The 22,014-nt window shown below is 35.0% G+C and overlaps 1 protein-coding gene, 1 non-coding gene and 1 pseudogene across 2 annotated transcripts; 1 reads left to right on the top strand and 2 right to left on the bottom strand.

Annotated features, from left to right (window-relative positions):
• Positions 1-2,365: 2,365 nt before the first annotated feature.
• Positions 2,366-2,476, top strand: LOC141416293 (U6 spliceosomal RNA). Its single transcript, XR_012441046.1, has one exon. It is a non-coding gene; the product is annotated as a U6 spliceosomal RNA (small nuclear RNA).
• Positions 2,477-3,601: 1,125 nt separating this feature from the next.
• Positions 3,602-4,540, bottom strand: LOC109675859 (olfactory receptor 5W2-like). Its single transcript, XM_020152448.2, has one exon. It carries the CDS (start codon positions 4,532-4,534, stop codon positions 3,602-3,604), a length of 933 nt encoding a protein of 310 aa, XP_020008037.2. The 5' UTR covers positions 4,535-4,540.
• A 16,321-nt stretch (positions 4,541-20,861) lies between these two features.
• On the bottom strand, positions 20,862-21,794 carry LOC109675860 (olfactory receptor 5W2-like; annotated as a pseudogene).
• Positions 21,795-22,014: the final 220 nt, after the last annotated feature.

Raw genomic sequence — 22,014 nt, 5'->3', positions numbered from 1 at the left:
ATAGACAAAGATCCCAGAATCAAATATAATATGTGCACATATCTTCGCTGGACACTTCAATTCTGTTAATTGGCTTTCAATTTGGTTTTCAAAGGCCGTCAATATCACACAATCCCATAAAGCACATAACAAATACATACACTGCTCTTGAGACTACAATGTAGCAGACTTGAAGGACCCACTATATCTGGGACTGTTTTATAATTATTTAATTTGCAGTACTTGGGATTGAACACAGGGCCTCATGTGTGGTAGGTTAGCACTCTACCACTGAGCTATTTCCATGACCCTTTTTCTTTAGTTTTTATTTTGAAATAGGGTTTACTTAAGTTGTCCATCCTGGCCTCACAGTTGCATTCCTCCTGCTTGGCCTCCCAAGTAGCTGGGATCACAAGCATGTACAAACCTGCCCACCTTCATTCATTATGTTCGAAGGGTGTTTAATAATGCACATATCCTTGAAAAACTGCACCAACTTCTATGTCTTAATGCAGTTACTTCATAGGCTACTTGAAACCAATTAAATGAGAAATTTCCTTGTACAAAAATTAACAGCTGTAAAAAACAAGTCAAAGTACATATGCAAAAGTCTCTATTTTCCTTGTCAAAATTTATCTGGGATTTCACAGGGGCCCAGTGTTTCTACAAATTCTTTTAAAACTAAAATATACCTAATGTCAAAATAATGAAATATTATTTTTTAAAGTTTTAATTAGTATGTAACAATTGTACAGGGGGTTTCATTGTGATATTTCCATACATGTGTATAATGTACCCCAGTTCTGTTCATCCCTTCAATTATGCTCCCTTTTCCTCCTGTCCCTTCTTAAAACGACTTCAACAATTTTCAATGCTTCTTGTTCATACACAGGTAAAAATAAAAAGTTTTCATACTAATACACTTAAGTACCCTTGCATGTTTTGTTTTCTTTATTTGTATCATGGTGCTGATATAAATATGCTAAATTTACGGTTATAGAACACAAAACCTAAGCTATGCAATTGTAGTGATTTGCCACTTATTAAACTCAAGACATGGATGTATTTGTGATTCCCAGATCTTCACTACTATTATCCACTTCTCTAGAGCACTTTTGAAGGAATGGGACTTATCCTTGGTCCACAATAATTTCCCGTCAGGTGATTCACTGTCTCTAGGGATGACAGTCCTCTGCAGGTTATACTCTATTTAATCAGAAACTAAGTTTATCTTCCTTTCAGGCCATCATGTATAACTTAACATAATTTGAAACAAAGAACTTTCAACCCCATAAATTAAGATAGATCAATCTCACAATCAAATCAGTTTATGGTATTTTTAGACATCCTTACAGAAGATTTTAATTTTCCTTCTATTTAGTTCACATCTACTATGTCTAATAAAAGGGTGATGATACGTTGTTCAAATTAGTGTTGGGCTGTTTTAATAAAAGTAACCATGGTGAAGGAGATAGGTTAATTGGATGCCTATTTGTATTCTGTACATTGTTGGTAATCTACTGCCACCCCATTTGATGACCCATCAGATGTCTGGCTTTTACTTATAGTTTAATATGATTGAAATAATATTTTCTGCAACATTTCTGCTTGTTTTAGTGTGCATTTTGATTACAAAATATCATAGACCAGTCAGCTTAAAAATAAAATAACATTTTGTATTACATTCTTGGAGTCTGAAAGCAAAATCATAGCATTAAAACATTTAGTGTCTGGTGAGAGCCCTCTTTACACTTCATTGGCAGTCAGATTTTTTCCATCCTTAGGTAGCAGAAAGAGCTACTGCTTTCTCATGTCCTTCATTATAAGAACAATGATCCAATTTCTAAGGGCTATGACCTTATAGCACCAACTAAATGCCTCATAAACTATCACCAACATTTGGGGGATTAGAATTTCAACATATGGGGAAATAAAGCACAGCCATGCTCATACATCATAATTGCAAATATGTCAAGGTTAATTGAAAACATAAGGTGTGTGTGGAAACCTAAGCGGCCTTTTATCTATAAAAAGAATCCTTCATAGGCAATGTCCTGTGGTGCCTGCGTCTGATGTGTCAGTGTCTCACATGCAGCTTTGAAAGCAGAGGTCCTTTTTAGGTTTCTATTCTGAAATTTTTTCTCACAGGGACATTTCTACTGGCAGCTAAAAAACCTGTGATTTATAGTGGATTTTTGTTTCTATAATTAGAACAAAAACTTCATAATGTTACTGTATGAATCTTCAGCTTCACAACCATATCCAGATATTCTTAAGATTATTCAGTGTTTTAGTTATTGGAAAGAAAATGAGTGGAGGAAAATGAAAAAGGAAAGTATCAAGTACATACATATATGATTTTTCTTTACTCAGAAAAATTAAGACCTTTGTGCTCACTTCGGCAGCAAAATATACTAAAATTAGAATGATACAGAGAGGTTTATCATGGCTTCTGCACAAGGATGGCACACTAGGTAGTAAGGCATTCTATATTTCTAAATAAATAAATAGTAAAAAAAAAAAACTTGTCTTTGTAGATACATTTCTATCCACAGACATTTTATGTCATTTCTTAAAAACTATAGTGTGTGTGTTTAAGGATGTATATGTATGGATATGGCATATAACACACTCAAAAGTTAGTTTTACTGTACCCATATGTGCTGTATATTATCTGGCATTTCATTATTTGCTTTCCTTCCCCTCATGAAGATGGTTTATATAACTAGTATAGGATATTCAGCCTTTGAAAAAAAAGTGTGCTTGTAGTTTCTAAGGGAGATATCGATTTGAGAAGCAGAGTCAAATTATACTGTTTTAAATAGGCGAATCACAGAGAAGCATTTGACCAGGACTGAAAATGGGAAAGAAGAAAAGGAAAGCTTCCTGGTATAAATGATGGATGACTTGATGGTTGATAATTCCAGCACTCAGGTGTACATTTTCTTTTCCCTTTATATTCTGACCTGGTTGGACATCTTTCCTTTCCAAATCTCTTAGAAAAGTCTACCTCAAGTCTACTCTAATTGTCAAATCCTCTGCCAAGAATACTTTCCTTACTCTGAGAAGCATGTTTGCCATCTGAGACTGAATATCTCTGTCAAAGAAAACATTTCTTCTGCACACTTGGTTTAGGATCTTTGTTTTGAAATTTCATCAATAAGTCTTTGATTTCAGGATTGCTTTGAAGCTTATGCAAATATACTGTTTGGTTCACTTAAATCTATATTTTCCCTTAGAACATAGTATTAGTTATTGAATAAACTACTGTATTAACCATGAAATACAAGACACTTAAATGTGTTAAAAGTCAATGAATAAACACTGACTTAATCTGACTGTAATTAAAATTGGATGACAGACGAACAAATAAACCTTTGGCACAATTGAAAGTGCCAGGAAAACTTCTACAGAAATTGTACCACATATTAATTCAAGATAAGCAATGAAGAGTGACACAATTGGATATCTGCAATGTTCTCCTATGATTAGACTTCATAAAAATACTTACCTGAGTAAGTTAAGCTAGGAGAAAAAACTACGTTTCCTGTGTGTCATGCAATATAATTTTACAAACATAGCAAATTCTATAAATGTGCATATGTACACATAAGTAAAATATTTAAAACCATCTTTTATTTCTCAGTTCTACAAGAGCCTTTTTCACATCCTTGTTCCGTAGACTATAAATCAGAGGGTTCAGCATGGGAATCACAAGAGTGTAGAACAGTGAGGTCATTTTGTCCTGATCTAGAGAATAGGAAGAAGTTGGCCGGAAATACATGAAGAGCATAGTTCCCTGGAAAATTGCAACTGCAATTAACTGGGAGGCACAGGTGGAGAAAGCCTTGAGCCTCCCCTCAGCAGAGTGGATCTTTAAAACTGATAAGATGATATAACAATAGGAGACAAGAACTCCTGAGATGGTGCTCAGTTCAATAAAACCAAAAATGGTGAATATCACTAGCTCATTGACATGTGTATCTGAACAAGATAGTATCAGGACAGGAGGGACATCACAGAAGAAATGGTTAATCTCATTAGACCCACAGAAACACAAGCAGAATGTCAATGTCGTATGTATCAAAGCATCTGCCATTGCCACCAGGTAAACCCCAGCCATGAGCAGGGCACACACCCTGCTGGACATGTTCACTGCATAGAGCAAGGGGTTGCTGATGGCCTTGTACCGGTCAAAAGCCATCACTGCCAGCAGTACACACTCAGCATCTGCAAAGATACAGAAGGTCAAGAACTGCAGAGCACAGCCAGAGAAAGGAATTGATTTGTTTTCAGCAAAGAGGTCCACCAGCATCTTCGGTCCAATTGCTGTGGAATAGCAGAGGTCACAGAAGGAGAGGTGGCTGAGGAAAAAGTACATTGGTGTGTGAAGGTGGGAATCCACTTTAATTAAACTGATCATTCCAAGGTTTCCCAGAAGATTGATGAGGTAAACAAGCAGAAACATGGTAAACAAGGTCACCTTCATTTTGGGATTTGTGGTTATGCCCAATAAAATGAATTCTGTCAAGGTAGAGCAATTCTCCCTTTCCATTCTTCTTTGTTCTGTAAACATAAAATATTTTCAAAAGTAATAGACACCTATTTAGTTCTTCTATGTACTCACAAAGTATCTATAAGACAGAAGACATTTCATATCTTTAATTTGGTTTTCCACCATTAGACAAATAGTCATGTCTCACTCTTTAAAGAACTATCATATCTATTGGACAATAACAAAAATGTTTAATACATCAGTTGGGAAAATGATTGAAATCTACATGTCATTTATGATGGATGACTTTCTACATTTTCTTCAAATTCTCTGGACTTTATCGTACAATCTTAAAGAGCTATAGCTCTAATATACTGAAATCTCACTACATTTTCAAAATAACATGGAGTTAACTTACGTAAAGTAGACTGCATGATGTAGCACTAAACTGTTTGCTCCTTAAAAACATTCACATTAGTGCACAAATGTCAGTTATGATGTGCCTTCAAAGTCATGATTGATTTAGAACATATTACTTTAGTTCTAGAAACAATGAGCATACTACTGACTAATAAAAAGTAAAATGGTTATACCTTATTGTGCGTGGTCAGTATGTTCTTCATTGATAAGACGTGAAACAAATGTCATTGAACTTTTTTTGGGAAATGTAGTACAGTTTTGCCACAATGTTCATTGCCTATTGACAGGGTTAAACTGAATCACAATGATGACTGATTGTCTTAATCATTAAAAGAGAAATTCTAAGAAAAATGTGCAAATACATAGCTTAATACATACTTTTGTATTACACAAGATTTTAAATGTTATTTCATATTTAAAAATATTAAAATGCTATTAAGGATAATAAATAATACAGAGAAATATAGGCATTTCTTCTTTTTATTTGGGCACAGTAATATATGTATACATATATAAGGACCTATACGTTTTTATGCATTTGTATATGCAGTTGGCTTTATTCACATAAGAATTGAAATGCAGAGCATGGATGTCTGTGGTGCTTTTTGTTCTAGGTAACTATGGTGTGTGATGCATACCGGGTTGATATTATAAATATTGTTATTTACAGCATAATTCCGAGTTAACACAACAAACACAAAAAGAAACTTTGAGTTGATTTATGTACCTACACAATTATAAAATGAATAAAAACTTGCTTATAAACCTAAAGTAAAATAATAAAAATGTTATGTTGTGAATACTAATAATTTCTGCCAGAGTCCTCTAGTTCTGAGTAGAAAATATTTTTGATTATTAGATTTCAAAATTTATCGTACTAAGTAAAATGGCATAAATGATTAGTCCACCTAATATTTTTAAATCTGAAAACTCAGAAATTTACCTGAGATGAACGGGTCTTCAGTGTCTGAACACTGGTAGGGTAGCATTTTTATCTTACAATGTAGCATTTGGGAATTAAATGACTTCCCTCAGGCTTTGGTGATATGCAAATCTGGTTTATTCTTTTTCTGGTTCTGTGTTTTCCCTTGTGAAAACAAGAACATAAAGTCTTTAGTAAATGTTACTTTTTAAATCTATATCACTTTCATCAAATTGATCTATATCAGGAAGAAAGTTTCAAGTCAATTTTATGGTGTAAATTATACAGTCTACACTAATTTTATAATGTAAAATATATCCTTATTTGTCTGGAGCCAAGTATAAAGCAATTCAAATAGTCCTCCTAGCATTTTCACCTCGTTTTATTGCTTATTATTTCTTCCACTTTTGAAGCTCTGTCCTTCATCCATCTAATGGATTATTACTACTGTTTTTTGCAATGATTGAGATAGAAAGCAGGGCCTTGTGAGTGCTTGACAAGTGATTTACCACTGAGCAATAACTCTAGCCCCACTATTGCTAACTTTGCATGTTATTTCTATTGATAGCTTATATATATGAAATTCACACATTAAAGGAAAAATTCTTTGATTTTTACTATATTCACTAGGTGGTATAGCCTTTACAATTATCTACTTCCAGGTCTTTTTTCATAACACACAGTGGCTCCACCTTTGCCCCTTCTGGCAGTCCCTGGCACACTATACTTTCTGACTCCATGCAGGTTTGGCTCTGGGTCCTTTTGAAGTAGCATTGTCTAACCATATACCATGGTGGTAGGCCAAAATTCAAAATTTTTTTTGTTAAAGTTGTTTTTGTTTCCTTCAGTTCTATGAAAATATCTTGTCACTCTCTTCTGACCTGTACAATTTCTCCTTTGAGGTATGCTTTCACATGAGCTGGGACAACCTTATGGGTTGCTTCTTTTTATTGAAGTCCTGAGATTCTTGTCTGTATCTTCCACCAGTGAGAGTTTTAGATGCCCTGGGGTAGACTTTTTTGAGTTTAATCTGGCTGGAGACTTTAACCTTCCTGTATCTTTCCATATGTTCAGGAGGCTTTTTGTTATTATTTGTTTGCATAAGCATCCTATCATTTTGGTGTACTCAAGTCCTTGATGAATTCCAATAACTCAAATATTTATGGTTTTAATACTATCCCAAAGTTCTTATGAGCTTTGGGCATTCATTTTTTTCTCCTCCAATTGTATATTCTTAAGTAGACTTTGAGCTCATTAATTCTTTCTTATATTTTACCTATCCTTATATCACATTTCTAATTTCACTATAATTTTCTGCTCATATATGTTTCAACTGTTTGATTTTTTTGAATTGTTTCCATCATTGTATTGATTTTCATTGGGTATTGAAATATTTCTCTGAGTTTTTGTTAAAATTTACTACATTTCCTTATGATAGATATTTAAAAATCTACAACAGTTTTTTAATATTTATGACTATCTGGTTACTCTCTGTCTTCTTATGTTGAGTGTTAAGTGAGATAATAGTTTCATGAAGTCTTTTGATATTTGTTGGAATGTGACATCATTTGACCATAATTGGATGAAGGGTTTATTTCAGTCTTCATAATCTGACTTTGTAGTGTCTGTTCCTCCAGAAATTCTAACCAAGCTACTTATTTTCTCTGAGACCATATCACTTCCACTATTTCAACATTGGATGGTACTTTGGTCCAGGTTTTCTAGCAGTCAGCTGTTGGTGTGTTGCCACTGTTTCAGTGCTAGAAAACAATACAAGCCTGAGTTGATCCCAAATACATAGTTCATGTGTTGTTTAACAGAATTTCTAGAAAAAGTTCTCCTACTCCACAATCTTCTTCTTGGGGACAGATTAGGTCCAAATGTCTCATCCATAGTTATTGTCTATATGGTAAATCATTACAGGATTCTGCTTCATTCTGGGAAGAATTACCACAGATAGACTATCCGTGGGTTCTTATGTTGCACCTGGGGCTACCATTACTGCTATTCTGAGTCATACCGGGAATCAACAGTTCATCGTGGCCAACACAACACTGGAGTAGGACCCAGACATGTGCTTCTCTGAGCTGCCTATTGCTTATGTAGATGTGTGGCTTAAGACAGCTGGAATGAGCTACAGGTGAACAGAAATTCCATAGACTGGGAAAAATGATTCCCTTAGCAGTAGAGGTCCTCCAGGGGCTCTGTCCACAGGCAGGTCTTGGGAAAGGACTACAAGGATTTATTCAGCCTTAAGTTTTAGCAACCAACACTAAAGTCCAGAACAAAGTCTCATGTTTATTATCCTTCCCTAAATTAGTGAATATGGTCTTGCATCATGGTGTGTTTCCCAAGATTGGGGAAATGATGGCCAATGTGATCTCTTTTGCCATTATGTTGAGGCTAAGCATGTTCATATGAGATGCTCATAGCCACATGAAGTTTTGTAAATGCCACAATGTACCCCCAGCACAATAATTAAAAGAGTCTTTTTATATTATCTTTTTGCCATTATGCTGTGTTGAATATTTTACACATTATTTCATTTATTCTAAGTTATTTTGATGATAGCCAAAGTCTCACAGGTTTAACTTGTAACTTCAATGACCATATGTTCAAAAAATTTTTGATTATTGTGCATTTAAATGGATCCCTTGTAAGAAATTATCCCTCATGAAAATTCATCAAATATCTTAGACTTTTAAAGTTATTAACTATACTTTTAATTTTATAAAATTAATTATCCACATGACTTTATAATTGTAAGAAAATGGTAAAGTCTTACTTAAAAAAATAATATAATCTTCTGTTTTTTTATAACCTTATAGCAAATATGTGAAGATCTCTTTTATAAGTGAATTTTAATAATGAAAACATCTCTACTGACCTAAAATAAGCAGACCCATTATTCCAGAACTTGTCCTAGTATCTATGACAAGCTGATTTCTTAACTGGCATGGTAGCATGTATGTTCTTGAAGTAATAACCAGTAACATATTTTTATGTACTCAGTGTTTGTGAAAGTAATCCAGTTATGTGTAGTTTATTGTTATTATCATATTATATTCCAATGTACAAGCATACCATGCACTCTGAAGAGGGTGGATTTTTGACCTTCTCATAGCCCAGAGGTGACCAAATACCCTGAAAAAGGAGGATTAGAGGCCTACAAAAGGCACTTATGGGGTCCCATAACCAGAAAGAAGCAAAGCCCTGTCGAAATCCACAAAGAGAAAAACTAATCACAGGAAGAACAACTCACAGCTCAACAATCTCAATTTCATGCCCCTGAAGTTTCCACGCTGCTCTAGGCTCCATTACTCAGTGGTAATTCCTGCTCCCAGGAACACATAGGAGCTTAGAGCTCCATGCTTCCCCAAGTACATTACCCACTACCTTCACCCTGAAATGTCAGGGAAATGGGCCCACCTGTGTAAGCAGGTCCCAAGGCTCCTGCTTCTCTAAGGGTAACAGAAGGCACTCCCTGAAGCCCATGCAGAAAATAGAACCCCAAAACTCTGCTGTCCATAGGCTTTGCTCTACTGAATGAGCAGCAGTGCTGCAGAATGGTACTCCCAAAGGCCAGTGTGTGAAATCAGGCTGCAGAACTTCCACTGCCCAAAAGCTTTATTCTCCTGAGCCAGCAGAAGTACCAAGGGACTGCATTCACTGAAGCTCAGGTGGCAAATTGGACCCCAGAACTGCTCCCCACAGGGTTTGTTCTCCCAAGACTGAAGCAGCTTCTGTGGCTCCTGGAAACTCATATCCCAACACAAGTAGACCCCAGGGCCTACTTGCTTTGTGGGCACCAGATGATTGAAGTCCACTTGCTTTGCTGCTCCACAGGTACCCTCAACTTGCAACAGAGTGCCAGGAGCCGGCCACCACACACCCTAGTGAACCCGAGGCTCCAGATCTTGCTATTCTGCTGGCATCAGAAGCCTCCCCTCCCCACAGAGGCCCAGCATGCCTCACTGTTCCTGACAGCAAGAGATACCTCACTCCCCTGTCAGAGAGAGAATGTCAGATTCCCCACTGAGGATAGGAAATCAATAACCTGCTACTCTTCAGGAAACACCAGAAGCCCTGTTCCCCATGGTACACAGAATTCCAGTGATTCACACTGCATCTCCCTGAAGGAGAGTCATGTCTCTCCTGTCCAAGTGCTGGAATCCCAGCTCTTCCACCAAGTGGCAATCTGCTACTCTGCCGGTGTTAGGAGGCCTACCCCCATAGTGCACAGAGACCCAGCATTCCCTACTGTGACTTCAGAAGAGCCCCTTAACTCTCATCTAAGACCAGGAACTTCTGTCCCTTCACAGGGAAGAAAAGAAGTAATAGGCACCACCACAACAAAAACCTTGCAAGGGGTAACGTATCAAGTATACACCACTCTGAGGAACACTGCTGGAGCTCCAGGAGGAAAAAAAAAACCACAAAACACCAATGACAGGAGCACAAGAGATTAAAACCATAAGCAAAAACAACTCCAGATGCATAAATGTCAAGTATAATGAAACAGCAAGACAACTGCTCTCCATCAAAACCCAATTCCACCACTAAGGATCCAGAAACCTGTGTAAAGGAAGATCTATCAAATAATGAATTCCATAAATCAATAATAAAAATGATTAATGGCTTCAAAGAAGAAAGACAAAAGTTAGTAACTGACCTCAAAGAGGATGAGAATAAACAATTAAATGAGCTGAAAGAATATACAAACAGATGAATGAAATTAAGAAGGCTATCCAGGATATGAAAAGGGAAATCAATAAAGTTATGGAAACTCTGAAAAAAAAATCCAAAATAAACAACTAAATATCCCAAATAAATATCCCAATTGAAAGCTTAGTGAACAGAGTAGAGTAAGTTGAAAATACAGTATCAGGAACCGAATACAAAGCAAAGGAATTAGGTCAAACAGTAAAAGATCATGAAAGAATACTAAGAAAAGACTAATGGAATATGCAAGATATCTGAGATGCAATGAAAAGACCAAACTTATGACTCAGGAGTGTAGAAGAAGGAGAGGAGATAAAAACTAAAAGCACTGACAACTTATTCAATAGAATAATAGCAGACAACTTCCCTAGCCTGGAGAAAGAGTCACCCAGATGCAGGAGGCTTACAGAAAACCAAGCTGTCAAGATCAAAAGACAAATATCCCTAGACACATCCTAATGAAAGCACTCAGCAGACAGAACAAAGAAAGAATTCTGAAATCTGCAACACAGAAAAGACAAGTCACATATAAAGACAAACCCATTAAAATAATAGCAGATTTTTCAATTCAAACTGTAAACACAAGAAGGTTATGGAAAGACATAATTCAGATCTTGAAAGAAAGCAACTATAAATTTAATCTAGTCTACCCAGCAAAACTATCTTTTGGCAAAATAGCAGGATATAAAATTAACATACAGAAATCAGTAGGTTTTCTACATACCAACAACTCACAGACTGAGAAAGAAATCAGGGAAATAATCTCATTTTCAATAGCCTCAAAATCAGTAAAATACCTCAGAATAAATTTTTATTTATTTATTTCTGTTCAATAATTCACATGTGCATACATTGTTTGGGTCATTCCTCCACCCTGCCCCCTTCCTCCAACCTTACCCCACTGCCTCAGTTCCAGGCAGGTCCTGTTCTGCCCTCAGAATAAATTTAACAAAAGAAACCAAAGACCTTATTAATGAAAACTATAAACCATTGTACAGAGAAATCGAAGAAGACATCAGAAGGTGGAAAGACCTTCCTTATTCATGGTCCAGTAGAATCAACATTGTAAAAATGGCAATACTACCAAAAATAATGTACATTTTCAATGCAATCATTGTCAATACTCTAATGACATTCTGCACAGTAATAGAAAAAAATAATCATAATATACATATGAATAGATAAAAGACCTGAAATAGCAAAAGCAATTCAAGCAAAAAGTCCAATGCTGGAGGCATCACAATACCTGACTTCAAACTGTACTACAGAGCCATAACAATAAAAGACAGCATGGTATTGGCACAAAAACTGACAGGAAGACCAGTGGATCAGTGTAAAAGATCAAGACATAAACCCACACATAAGCCAACTTATCTTAAACAAAAGAGCCCAAAGCACACAGTAGAGAAAAAGCTTCTTTAACAAATGCTACTGGAAAAACTGGATATCCACATGCAGAAGACTGAAAGTAGATCTCTGTCTTTCACCCTGTACCAAAATCAACTTGAAATGGATCAATGGCCTTATATAAGGCCAGAAACTGAAAGAACTCCTAGAAGCAGTGGGAAATACACTGGAATAGATAGTTAAAGGGAATTACTTCCTAAACAGAATTCAAAAAGTCTCAGCATCTAAAAGAAATAAAGAACAAATGGGATTGCATTAAACTGAAGAGCTTCTGCACAGCAAAAGAAACAGTCACCAGACTCAAGAGACAGCCCACAGGATGGGGGAAAATCTTTGCCAGCTACCCTCCAATAAGGGACAGATATCTAGAATATACAGGGAACTCAAAAACTCAGCTCCCAAAGACTCAATACCCCAATGAAAAAATGGGGACATGAAATAAAGAGGGAATTCTCAAAAGAAGAGAGGTACAAATGGCCAGTGAATACACGAACACTTCCCTGGTAATAAAAAAGATGCAAACCTAAACAACACTTAGATTTTATCTCACCCCAGTTAGAATGGTCATAATCAAAGGTAAAAAGAACAATAAATGCTCTCTGGGATGTGGAGAAACAGAACCCTTAAACACTGCTGGTGGAAATGCAAATTAGTACAACCACTAAGAAAAGTAGTATGGAGATTCCTCAAAAAGCTAAAGATAAACCTGCCATATGATCCAGTAATACTGCTCCCACATATCTACCCAAAAGAACATCAGCAGGATACAGTAGAGACAACTATACACTGATATTCATCTCAACACTATTCTCAATAGCTGTGCTCTGGAAACCACCCATATATACTACAACTGATGAATGGATCATGAAATTGTAGTATATATACACAACGGAGTATTACTCAGCCACAAGAAATAATATATGGGGTTTGATGGTATGCAATTGGAAGATGTTATGCTTAGTGAAGTTAGTCAGGGTCAGAAAAACAAAGGAAGCATATTTTCTCTCATACATGGAAGATAGATCCGAAGGTAAACATGTACACAAAATCAAGCATGACCATATACAAACTCAGTTGTTGGTAACAGTGGAACTGCTCTGTGGAATTCGGGGAAAGAGAGAGAGGAAAAGAGAATGATAGAGCATCAGTAATATTGCATACAGTAAGATGTGAAGGTAGAGGATATAAGGATGTGTACTGAAAGCTGTTAAAAAACAGCAGGTGGGAGGTAAGTGGGTAAGGGCAAATATTCAAAGGGATTGAATAGACCAAAGTAAAGCACACCCACAGTGGACATACATAGAGACACCCTTTCAATATCAACTCAGATATTAATAATGAAAACCAGAATTATAAAATAGGCACAGTGTATGCGGGGAGGGTGGTTTACTAGTGGGAGGGGTTAAGGCAAAGGAAGGAGATTAAGTGATAGTATATGGTTGATGGACTTCACATACCTATATGAAACAGAACTGAAAAACCTCTTACAATTGTTTCAAATAGGGTGGGGAGGGGGTTGATGGGGAGAAACAATGGGAGCAATGTAAATAATGTACAGTGTAAGACTGATTGGAATTGTCACTATGAATCCCCTTCCCTGTATGGTGACTATATACTAATAAAATAATTTATAATAAAAAAATACCATGAATTTATTATGTAAAATTAGAAGTCATCAAACTATGGCCGATAACATTTGTGGAGCTCAGAAATATTCTATTAATACAGTATCTGCAATAGTTTCATGATGTACAGCAAACCTGAGTGGTTGTAACTGTGTATTTATGGTATGAAAAACATTAAAATGCATACTAGATGACTTTCTGGATTCATTAACTCTCAAACTGTTATATTCATAATATTTCAGTTGTTTGCATAATTAATACTACTTCAAATAATGCAATAGTAAATATTTTACAAATTTTATGTGGAAAATGTAGTTCACTTTAGGTACCAATAGAGGAACAGAATTTGGAGTCACTAGGCATTTGTACAGTTACAGTAGATTCTTCCATACAATTTTACAAAGGGGACACTTTGTAACATCAATGTATAAGAAGCACAGTTGTTTCCCATCTGTAACACTACTTGATATTTCAATTCTTTTCATTTCAGTTATTTTTTAATGAGCCATAATACTACATTGTAATTAATTTTAATTACTTGAACATTAATGAAGTTGTATATCTACATCTAAGAAGTGTTGTTGATAAGCACCTGAACATTAAGAGGAATGCCCATTAAAAACACTTCAAACATGTCACATTGTCCATAAAGGCCACTTTTAAGTTACAGCTGCCTCTTGAGCTCTCATTTCATTCTGAGTCTTTGTTCACACTGAGACACTATCTCATATCAACAGGAAACCCCAAACATGGGATTTTAGCTTCAACAGTTTTAATAGATAAATAACAGTACCTTTGAGTTGTGTATGGTCTTTCTAAAAAATGGCCATATCTGTATTTTCTCAAGAAGGTGACTCAATGTTTTAGGTATCAGAAAATAAGATCAGACAATCATGAACTAGAACAGTGTCAACAGCTATGAAATCTTCACATTCTTTGTAATTATAATGCATGCCTATAAAAGTTATGAAATATTTATATTTAAAGTACATACTGTAGAAAGTTACTTTGTTTTTATCAATATGTAATAACACTAAAATACTTTGTTGCTTACATTTTATTTTTTATTTTCAACTTCCTTATTTTCTTACAGATATAATGCAAGATATTTGGATAACAGGAATGGGATGTTCAGTCCTTGTTCAATGGACATTCAAATTTCATATTAGAAGCAAACATTTCAAACATTTCATGTTCAGGGTGATATTCAAGCAATGCTTTAGACATCTGCAATCTACAATTTGGGAAGATGGTAAACAAAGCTAGCAAGAAGAAAAGGTAAAGTTTAACACATTACATCACACAGATATTAAAAAGCTCTTTCCACTGCTTTTTAGCTTTATTGGACATCTTTACATCTAAAAAATCATGGGTTTGTCTACCTAAATACTTCTAAAATTAGGACACTGTGCCTAAACTTCTTTCATTCTTCAATTTTCATTTCTTTAGATCTGAGATACTGTATCTTCAGGGAAGACATCCTCTTTATTAAACATGGGATTAAACATTTTGCTCTTGATATATTTTTCCCAGCCTTTGTACTTCATAAAAGTTTTGAAGCTTATTATGAATTAGCTAACTGCTTACTTAGTTAATGTCTGTTACTTCCATTAGGCTAAAGTTTCATTTCTATAGGAACTATGCGATTCGCCATGAAAGCAATACACTTAAATGCACAAAACACTTTAGTTAACAATTTACAACTTTAGATAAATTTAAAATAATACTAAATGAAAGAGTGAGAAAATAAATCCTGTTCTATGAAAATACAATCATAATATATGAAGTAGGATATTTGTACAAATATTTAAAACCTTTAATTTTTAATTTTTTCAGTGACAGCTTTACATCCTTGTTCTGGAGGCTATAAATGAGAGGTTAAACATGGGAATCACAAGAGTGTAAAATAGTGAGTTCTTTCTATCTTGATCTAGAGAGTAGGAAGAACTTGGCCAGAAATATGTGAAGAGTTGAGTCCTCTGGAAAATCACAACTGCAGTTAAGTGGGAGGCACAGGTGGAGAAAGCTTTGTAGTCTCTTTCCAAAGGCTTGAGTCTTCTGATCAATAGAGTAAGACAAAAAATAAAAATCAATATAACAAAATTTAACACATACATTTACATTTCAATAAATTTACATTGTCCCTTGACAACTAACATTTGTATGTTTCTCATTTTTTTCTAAAATGTTGAATTTGTTTTGCTCAACCCTGTTCAAAAAATCTTGACAATCATTAACCTACCTGACTTGAGCAGTTTTGTGTTAACTGAACTTTTGGCAGATAGCATTGCATTTTACTAGGTTACATTTGGGACTTATGATCCTCAAGTTATTTCCTTCAGGTTCTGGTATGATTAATTATGGTTTTGGTTCTGTGTTCTCCCCCATGAACCTCTCCCAACTTTAACCAAAGTTGAGCTTTGTCTACTATAGCAATCAAATTGATTCTTGTCAGAAGAAAGAAGCCAAAGATTTTTGTGTATGCTATATATATATATATATATATATATATAGTATATGTATATTGTATATACAAATATATATATGCATTCAGTACATATTCACATATGTATATACACACAAATATACACGCATAAAATATAATCTAAACTTTCCTTCTCCAAAGTAGAAGTCTAATGAAACTTAGCCCCTCTACTTAATCATTCCCAACTTCTATGTACTTATTTATTCTTCCATTTTAATCACTTTCTTTATTACCTCATTTAGGACTATTACTATTATTTTATAGGTTTGTTTTAGTTTTTATTAGGATATACATTCCATCATACTCATCCTTTAAAGTAAATTAATTATTATTATATTCATGAGTTTTGTAGCTACTACTTCTAATTCCAGAACATTTTTCATAGCTCCAATAAGATCATGTTTTTCCCATAGATAATTTCATTTCACCATTTTCTATTTGAATATCCATTGGAATTTCCAATACAATGTTGAAAAGAGGTGGTCTGAGTGTGCATTCTTATCTTGTTCTGATTGTACAGGAAAAGGCTACAAGTTTTTTAACTGTGGATTTAGATGTTAGCTGCAAGGTTCTCATATATATGGCCTTTGTTGTGTAGAGAATTGTTCCTTCTATACTTAATTTACTGATAATTATTCTCCTAACTCATGTTGAATTTTGGCAAATACTTTTCTGTACCTCTTGAGATGACCATTTGTCTTATATCTCTGATTTCTTAATTTGGTGCATCTCATTTATTGACTTGGCATATTGAATTAATCTTGCTTCTTATGGAATTCCTCACAAATGATGATAACAATTTCTTTATGTACTATTTCTTTATGTACTATTAAGCCATGGATGGCTTAGTAATATTTCATTGAGGACTCTTACATCAATGCTAATCAGATATATTGGCCTATAATTTTCTCCTACTGTCTTCCTTGAACTCTCATATCAGGGTTGTTCTAACCTCATAAACTTGGAGGTATTTCTTCCCATTAGCTTTTGGAAGAGTTTGATAAATGTTAATGATTGCTTTATGTATTCAACCCTTCCCATGTTGGGCTGAAGTGTATTTATAATTCCTAAGTAATCTTAATATATGGACTCTTGAATCATTACATAATAGTCTTTTGTCTCTTTTTACAAAGTTGATTACTTGCACGTAAATGGATGGAACTGGAAAACATCATTCTGAGCGAGGTTAGCCAGGCTCAGAAGACCAAAAATCATATATTCTCCTTCATATGCAACTTTAGATCTAGGGCAAGTGCAGCAATGTGGTTGGACTGGGACCACATGACAAGGAGAGAGCACATACAGGAGATACAGGAATAGGAAGAAAACCTAAAACATGAAAGCACTTGATGTCCTCACTTCAGAGGAACTAATACAGAAACCTTAAAGCTACAGAGGTTAACATGAGAAGGGGATCAGGAACCAGTGTAAAGATCAGTTAGAGTTGAATCAACCTTGGTTATAACATATTTGTACATGAAAGCAATGCTAGGAATCTTTCTGTATAGCTATCCTTAACTCAACTAGCAAAAACACTTTCTCTTCCTTTATTATGCTTAAGTCTTTTCTTCAACAAAATTAGAGACAAGGGCAGAACAGGTTCTGCCTGGAAGTGAGGAGTGGAGGAGCAGAGAGAGTGAGGGAGAGGCAGAGGGGAGAAATGACCCAAACAATATATGCATATGTGAATAAATGAATAAAAAAAAGTCTACAGTACTTGAAGTAAGTATAGCTACTACTGTTTTCTTTTTGTTTTCACTTGGTGCCTCATGGCACAAATTCAGTGTTGTGCTGAATTGGGGTTCATTGTAGCATTTACAAAGATTCTTAAAATGTGTCAAATAGATCATACTTGAATTCATTCTCTCCACTGCTCTCTTCATCCCCCCACCTCTGATTACTGGAACAGTTTCAACAGGTATCATTTTTACATTTACATACATGTGTGTACATTATTTGCACAGTATTCATACTGCTTTCCCTGCCACCTTCTCCCTCCACCCATACCAAACTCCCTCTCTCCTCCTCAGAATCTGTTCTGCCCTCCCATTCTCTGATTTTATAGATGAAAAAGCATAAACATAAAAAGAAAAGCTGACATTTTTGCTAGTTTGAGATAAGGATAGCTACACATGAAGTTTCCCTGTGTTTTTTATTTTTTGTGTGTGCATTTAAGTATTACAACCCAATTGGTTCATCTCTACCAGCTCTCTTCACTCCTCCCTAGTCCACTTCCCATGTTGGCCCCCGTCAGTTTAAGATTTCTCCATACACTCCTGTACAGTAAACACATCAACCAAATTCAAGGTTTTAGTTTCCTTCCCTCGCCCTATTCCTCCTGAAGGCCTTTGCTTAAGATGATCCCTGACCCATAATATTTGTTTTAGGTCTATAATCCACATATGAGGGAGAAAATGTAGGTTTTGGCCTTCTGAGCCTAACTTCACTTAAGATGATGTTCTCCAGTTCCATTTATCTATGAATTACAAAATTTCATTCTTCTTTGTGGCTGAGAAAAATTCCACTGTATATAAATACCACATTTTCTTAATCCATTCGTCGGTAGTGAGGCATCTTGGCTGTTTCCATAGCTTAGCTATTGTGAATAGTGCTGCAATAAACATGGGTGTGCAAGTGCCTTTGTTGTAACCTGACTCACATTCCTTTGGGTATATTCCTAGTCAAGGTTGTTTTTTTAATTGTGACAATCTAATAAAAATATTCCCAATAATTTGTTAATCTCAAAAATGTCAGGGAGAGTGAAACAACAGTTGCTAAAATTAATCTATCCTGTTTTTGTTCTTACCATTAAAAGATTTTTAATCCTTTCTCTTTAGTTCATACCCTCTGGGTCTGATAACAAGAGTGAATACGTACACTCTTCAGAAGCTACAGTATAAAGGTGCCATCTTGGAAGGAGATTGGTTAAGTAGATAACATGTTCACAACCTCTGTATTAGTAAATTCAATAATACTCAAGTATGCTTGAACTTTAAATACATTTCAGTGAATCTTGCCTTGGTGCTGCTCATAAGTAACAACTCCAAAAAACATATGAAATGAAGAAAATATAATACATTTGAAAGTCTTTTTAAAAACAAAACAAATATTCTCCATAGGATTCTTTCACTGTGGTACTTTCAAATGTATCATATTGTCCATAAATGCCACTTTGAAAGGCAGAGGAGCTTGGGTTCTCATTTCATTCTGAAATTTTTTTTTCACACAAAGGCACTATCTAATGTCAGCAAGAAAACCCAAGACAAACATCTAGTTTTAGCTTTTATAGCTGTAATAGATAAATAAGAGTAACTTTGAGTCTTATATGGTCTTTCTAAAATATGGTCATATCTATATTTTTTTTAACAAGGTGATCAATGCTTTAGCTATCAGAATTTAAGCACAGAGAATGATGAAATAGACGTGTCAGCAGTAATGAAATCTTTACATTATTTGTAATTATTATGTATGCCTTTACCATATGCAGTAGATTTTTTACTTTGGTGTCTACAGCTATTTCATGTTACTTATTAAAAGTTATAAAATATATGTACTCACATGTTAATTTTATTTTGCCAATATCCAATAACACTAAAATATTTCATATTTATATTTCAATATTTATTTTTTGATTTACCCATTTCATCACAAGCACAATGCAGATTATTTGGATTACAGGAATGGAACACTCAGTCCTTGTGCAATGGGCATTCACTATTTCATATGGGAAATAAGCATTTCATACATATACAAGATTATATTGAAACAATGTCTTTAGGTGTCTGTGATATACAAAAATGAACATTCAACCAAGCCAGAGAAGGGGGAAGATGGGAAAGAAAGGTAATAAGAGGAAATGGTAAAAGGTGACAGTAAATAATTACAACACACAGATATCCATGTAAAAGTGCTTTGCAATGGTCTTTAGCCATGTAGGACATGTTTAAATCTAAAATTTATAGACTTGTTGACCTAAATACTTCTTAAATTGTTTGACACTATGCGTAAAAGTAATTTCTTTCTTCAATTTGCATTTCTTTAGAACAGAGGTACAATGTCTTCACGCAAGAAAGCCTCTCTCTTGCATACAGGATTAGATCTTTAGTTCTTGATATATTTTCCCTAGCCTTTATACTTCATAAAAGTTTTGAAGCTTATTGTGAATTGGTTGATTGCTTAGTTAGTTAATGTATGTTACTTCAGTTAGTCTATAGGTTTCATTACTATAGAAGCTATGTGATTCACCATGAAGCCAAAACAATTAAGTGCACAAAAATAATTACAAAAAGGGAAAAATTTAAATATAATTAAAGCAAAGCATTAGTGAAAAAGTGAGAAAGTAAAACCTGGCAAAGCTAGAACTGTCAGGAAGCTTTTACACAAATGGATAGTATCATATTTAGATTTGAGAGATATGACTGAGAAGCCAAGCACTTTGGCACAGGCCTATAATTCCAACTACTGGAGAACCTGCTGTAGGAAGACCACAACTTCAAGGCACTCCCAGGCAAGAGAGTGATACCTTCTCACACAACACAAAAGAAATAACTGTAGAAAACAATGTTGACTTTGGATGAAGGCATGATATATGGTGATACCATGATAGTATTATCTGTAAATCCTAGTTACACAAGGGAGTACCACAGGTTAGGGAAATACAGCATTTTCCTGTGATTGGGCTTTAGTATGAATATTCATTTCATCAACTTGAAATACTTGAGACAAATTTTTATTTCTCACACATCATACTGTTTTAGGAAAACAAAATTACAATGTATATGCAGCATGGGAAATTTATATAAATATTTAAAACCTTCTTTTATTTTTAATTTTTTCCAGGGCCTGTTTTACATTCTTGTTCCAGAGGCTATAAATCAGAGGATTCAACATGGGATTCATAATGGTATAAAACAATGAGGTCATTTTATCTTGATCAAGAGAGTAGGAAGAACTTGGCCGAAAGTATGTGAAGAGTAGAGTTCCCTGGAAAATTGCAACTGCAGTTAAGTGGGAGGCACAGGTGGAGAAAGCTTTGAACCTCCCCTAAGCAGTGTGGATCTTTAAGACAGATAAGATGATATAAAAATAGGAGACAAGAACTCCTGAGATGGTGCTTAGTTCCATGAACATATAAATGGCAAATAATACTAGCTGATTGACTTGTATGTCAGAACAGGAAAGGAGGTACAGTGGAGGTAAATCACAGAAGAAATGATTGATCTCATTAGATCCACAGAAACATAAGTGGAAAGCCAACATTGTATGTATCAAAGCATCTGCCATTCCCACCATGTAAACCCAGCCATGAGCAAGGCACACACCCTGTTGGACATGTGGACTGTATAGAGCAAGGGGTTGCTTATGGCCTTGTACCGATCAAAAGCCATCACTGCCAGCAGTACACACTCAGCATCTGCAAAGGTACAAGAGATGAAGAATTGTAGAGCACAGCCTAAGAAAGGGAATTGATTTGTTTTTACCAAAGATGTCCATCAGCATCTTGGGTCCAATTGCTGTGGAATAGCAGAGATCACAGAAAGAGAGGTGGCTGAGGAAAAAGCACATTGGTGTGTGAAACTGTGAGTCCAGTCTTATTAAAATGATCATTCCAAGGTTTCCCATAAGATTAATGAGATAAACAAGTAAGAATACAGCAAATAGAGGCCCTTTCCTCTCAGGGTTATTGGTAATTCCTATAAAAATGAATTCAGTCAGTGAGGAACAATTTTCCCTGTCCATTCTTCAGTCTGGTTAATCTTTGGAGAAAAAGAAAAAGTAAACAGATGCATGTTTTCCACATCTGAACCCCAACAGTGTTTTTGTAAGACAGATTATAATTCATTTCTACTCATTTTTCTTCTTTGAAAATTGACTAGTCATATGTTATTTTTTGAAAACCATTTTTATATATTTGTAAGTAATGAAAAAAATCTGAGGTAGGCAGTTGAGAAAACTTGTT

This window comes from Castor canadensis, chromosome 1, assembly GCF_047511655.1.
Source record: "Castor canadensis chromosome 1, mCasCan1.hap1v2, whole genome shotgun sequence".
In the NCBI taxonomy this organism is placed as follows: Eukaryota; Metazoa; Chordata; class Mammalia; order Rodentia; family Castoridae; genus Castor; species Castor canadensis.
The sequence above is the reverse complement of the archived record's forward strand: the minus strand, read 5'-3'. Positions and strand labels throughout refer to the sequence as shown.

Excerpts from the sequence above, each read along its gene's own strand:
- LOC109675859 (XM_020152448.2), bottom strand. The coding sequence starts at position 4,534 with ATGGAAAGGGAGAATTGCTCTACCTTGACAGAATTCATTTTATTGGGC.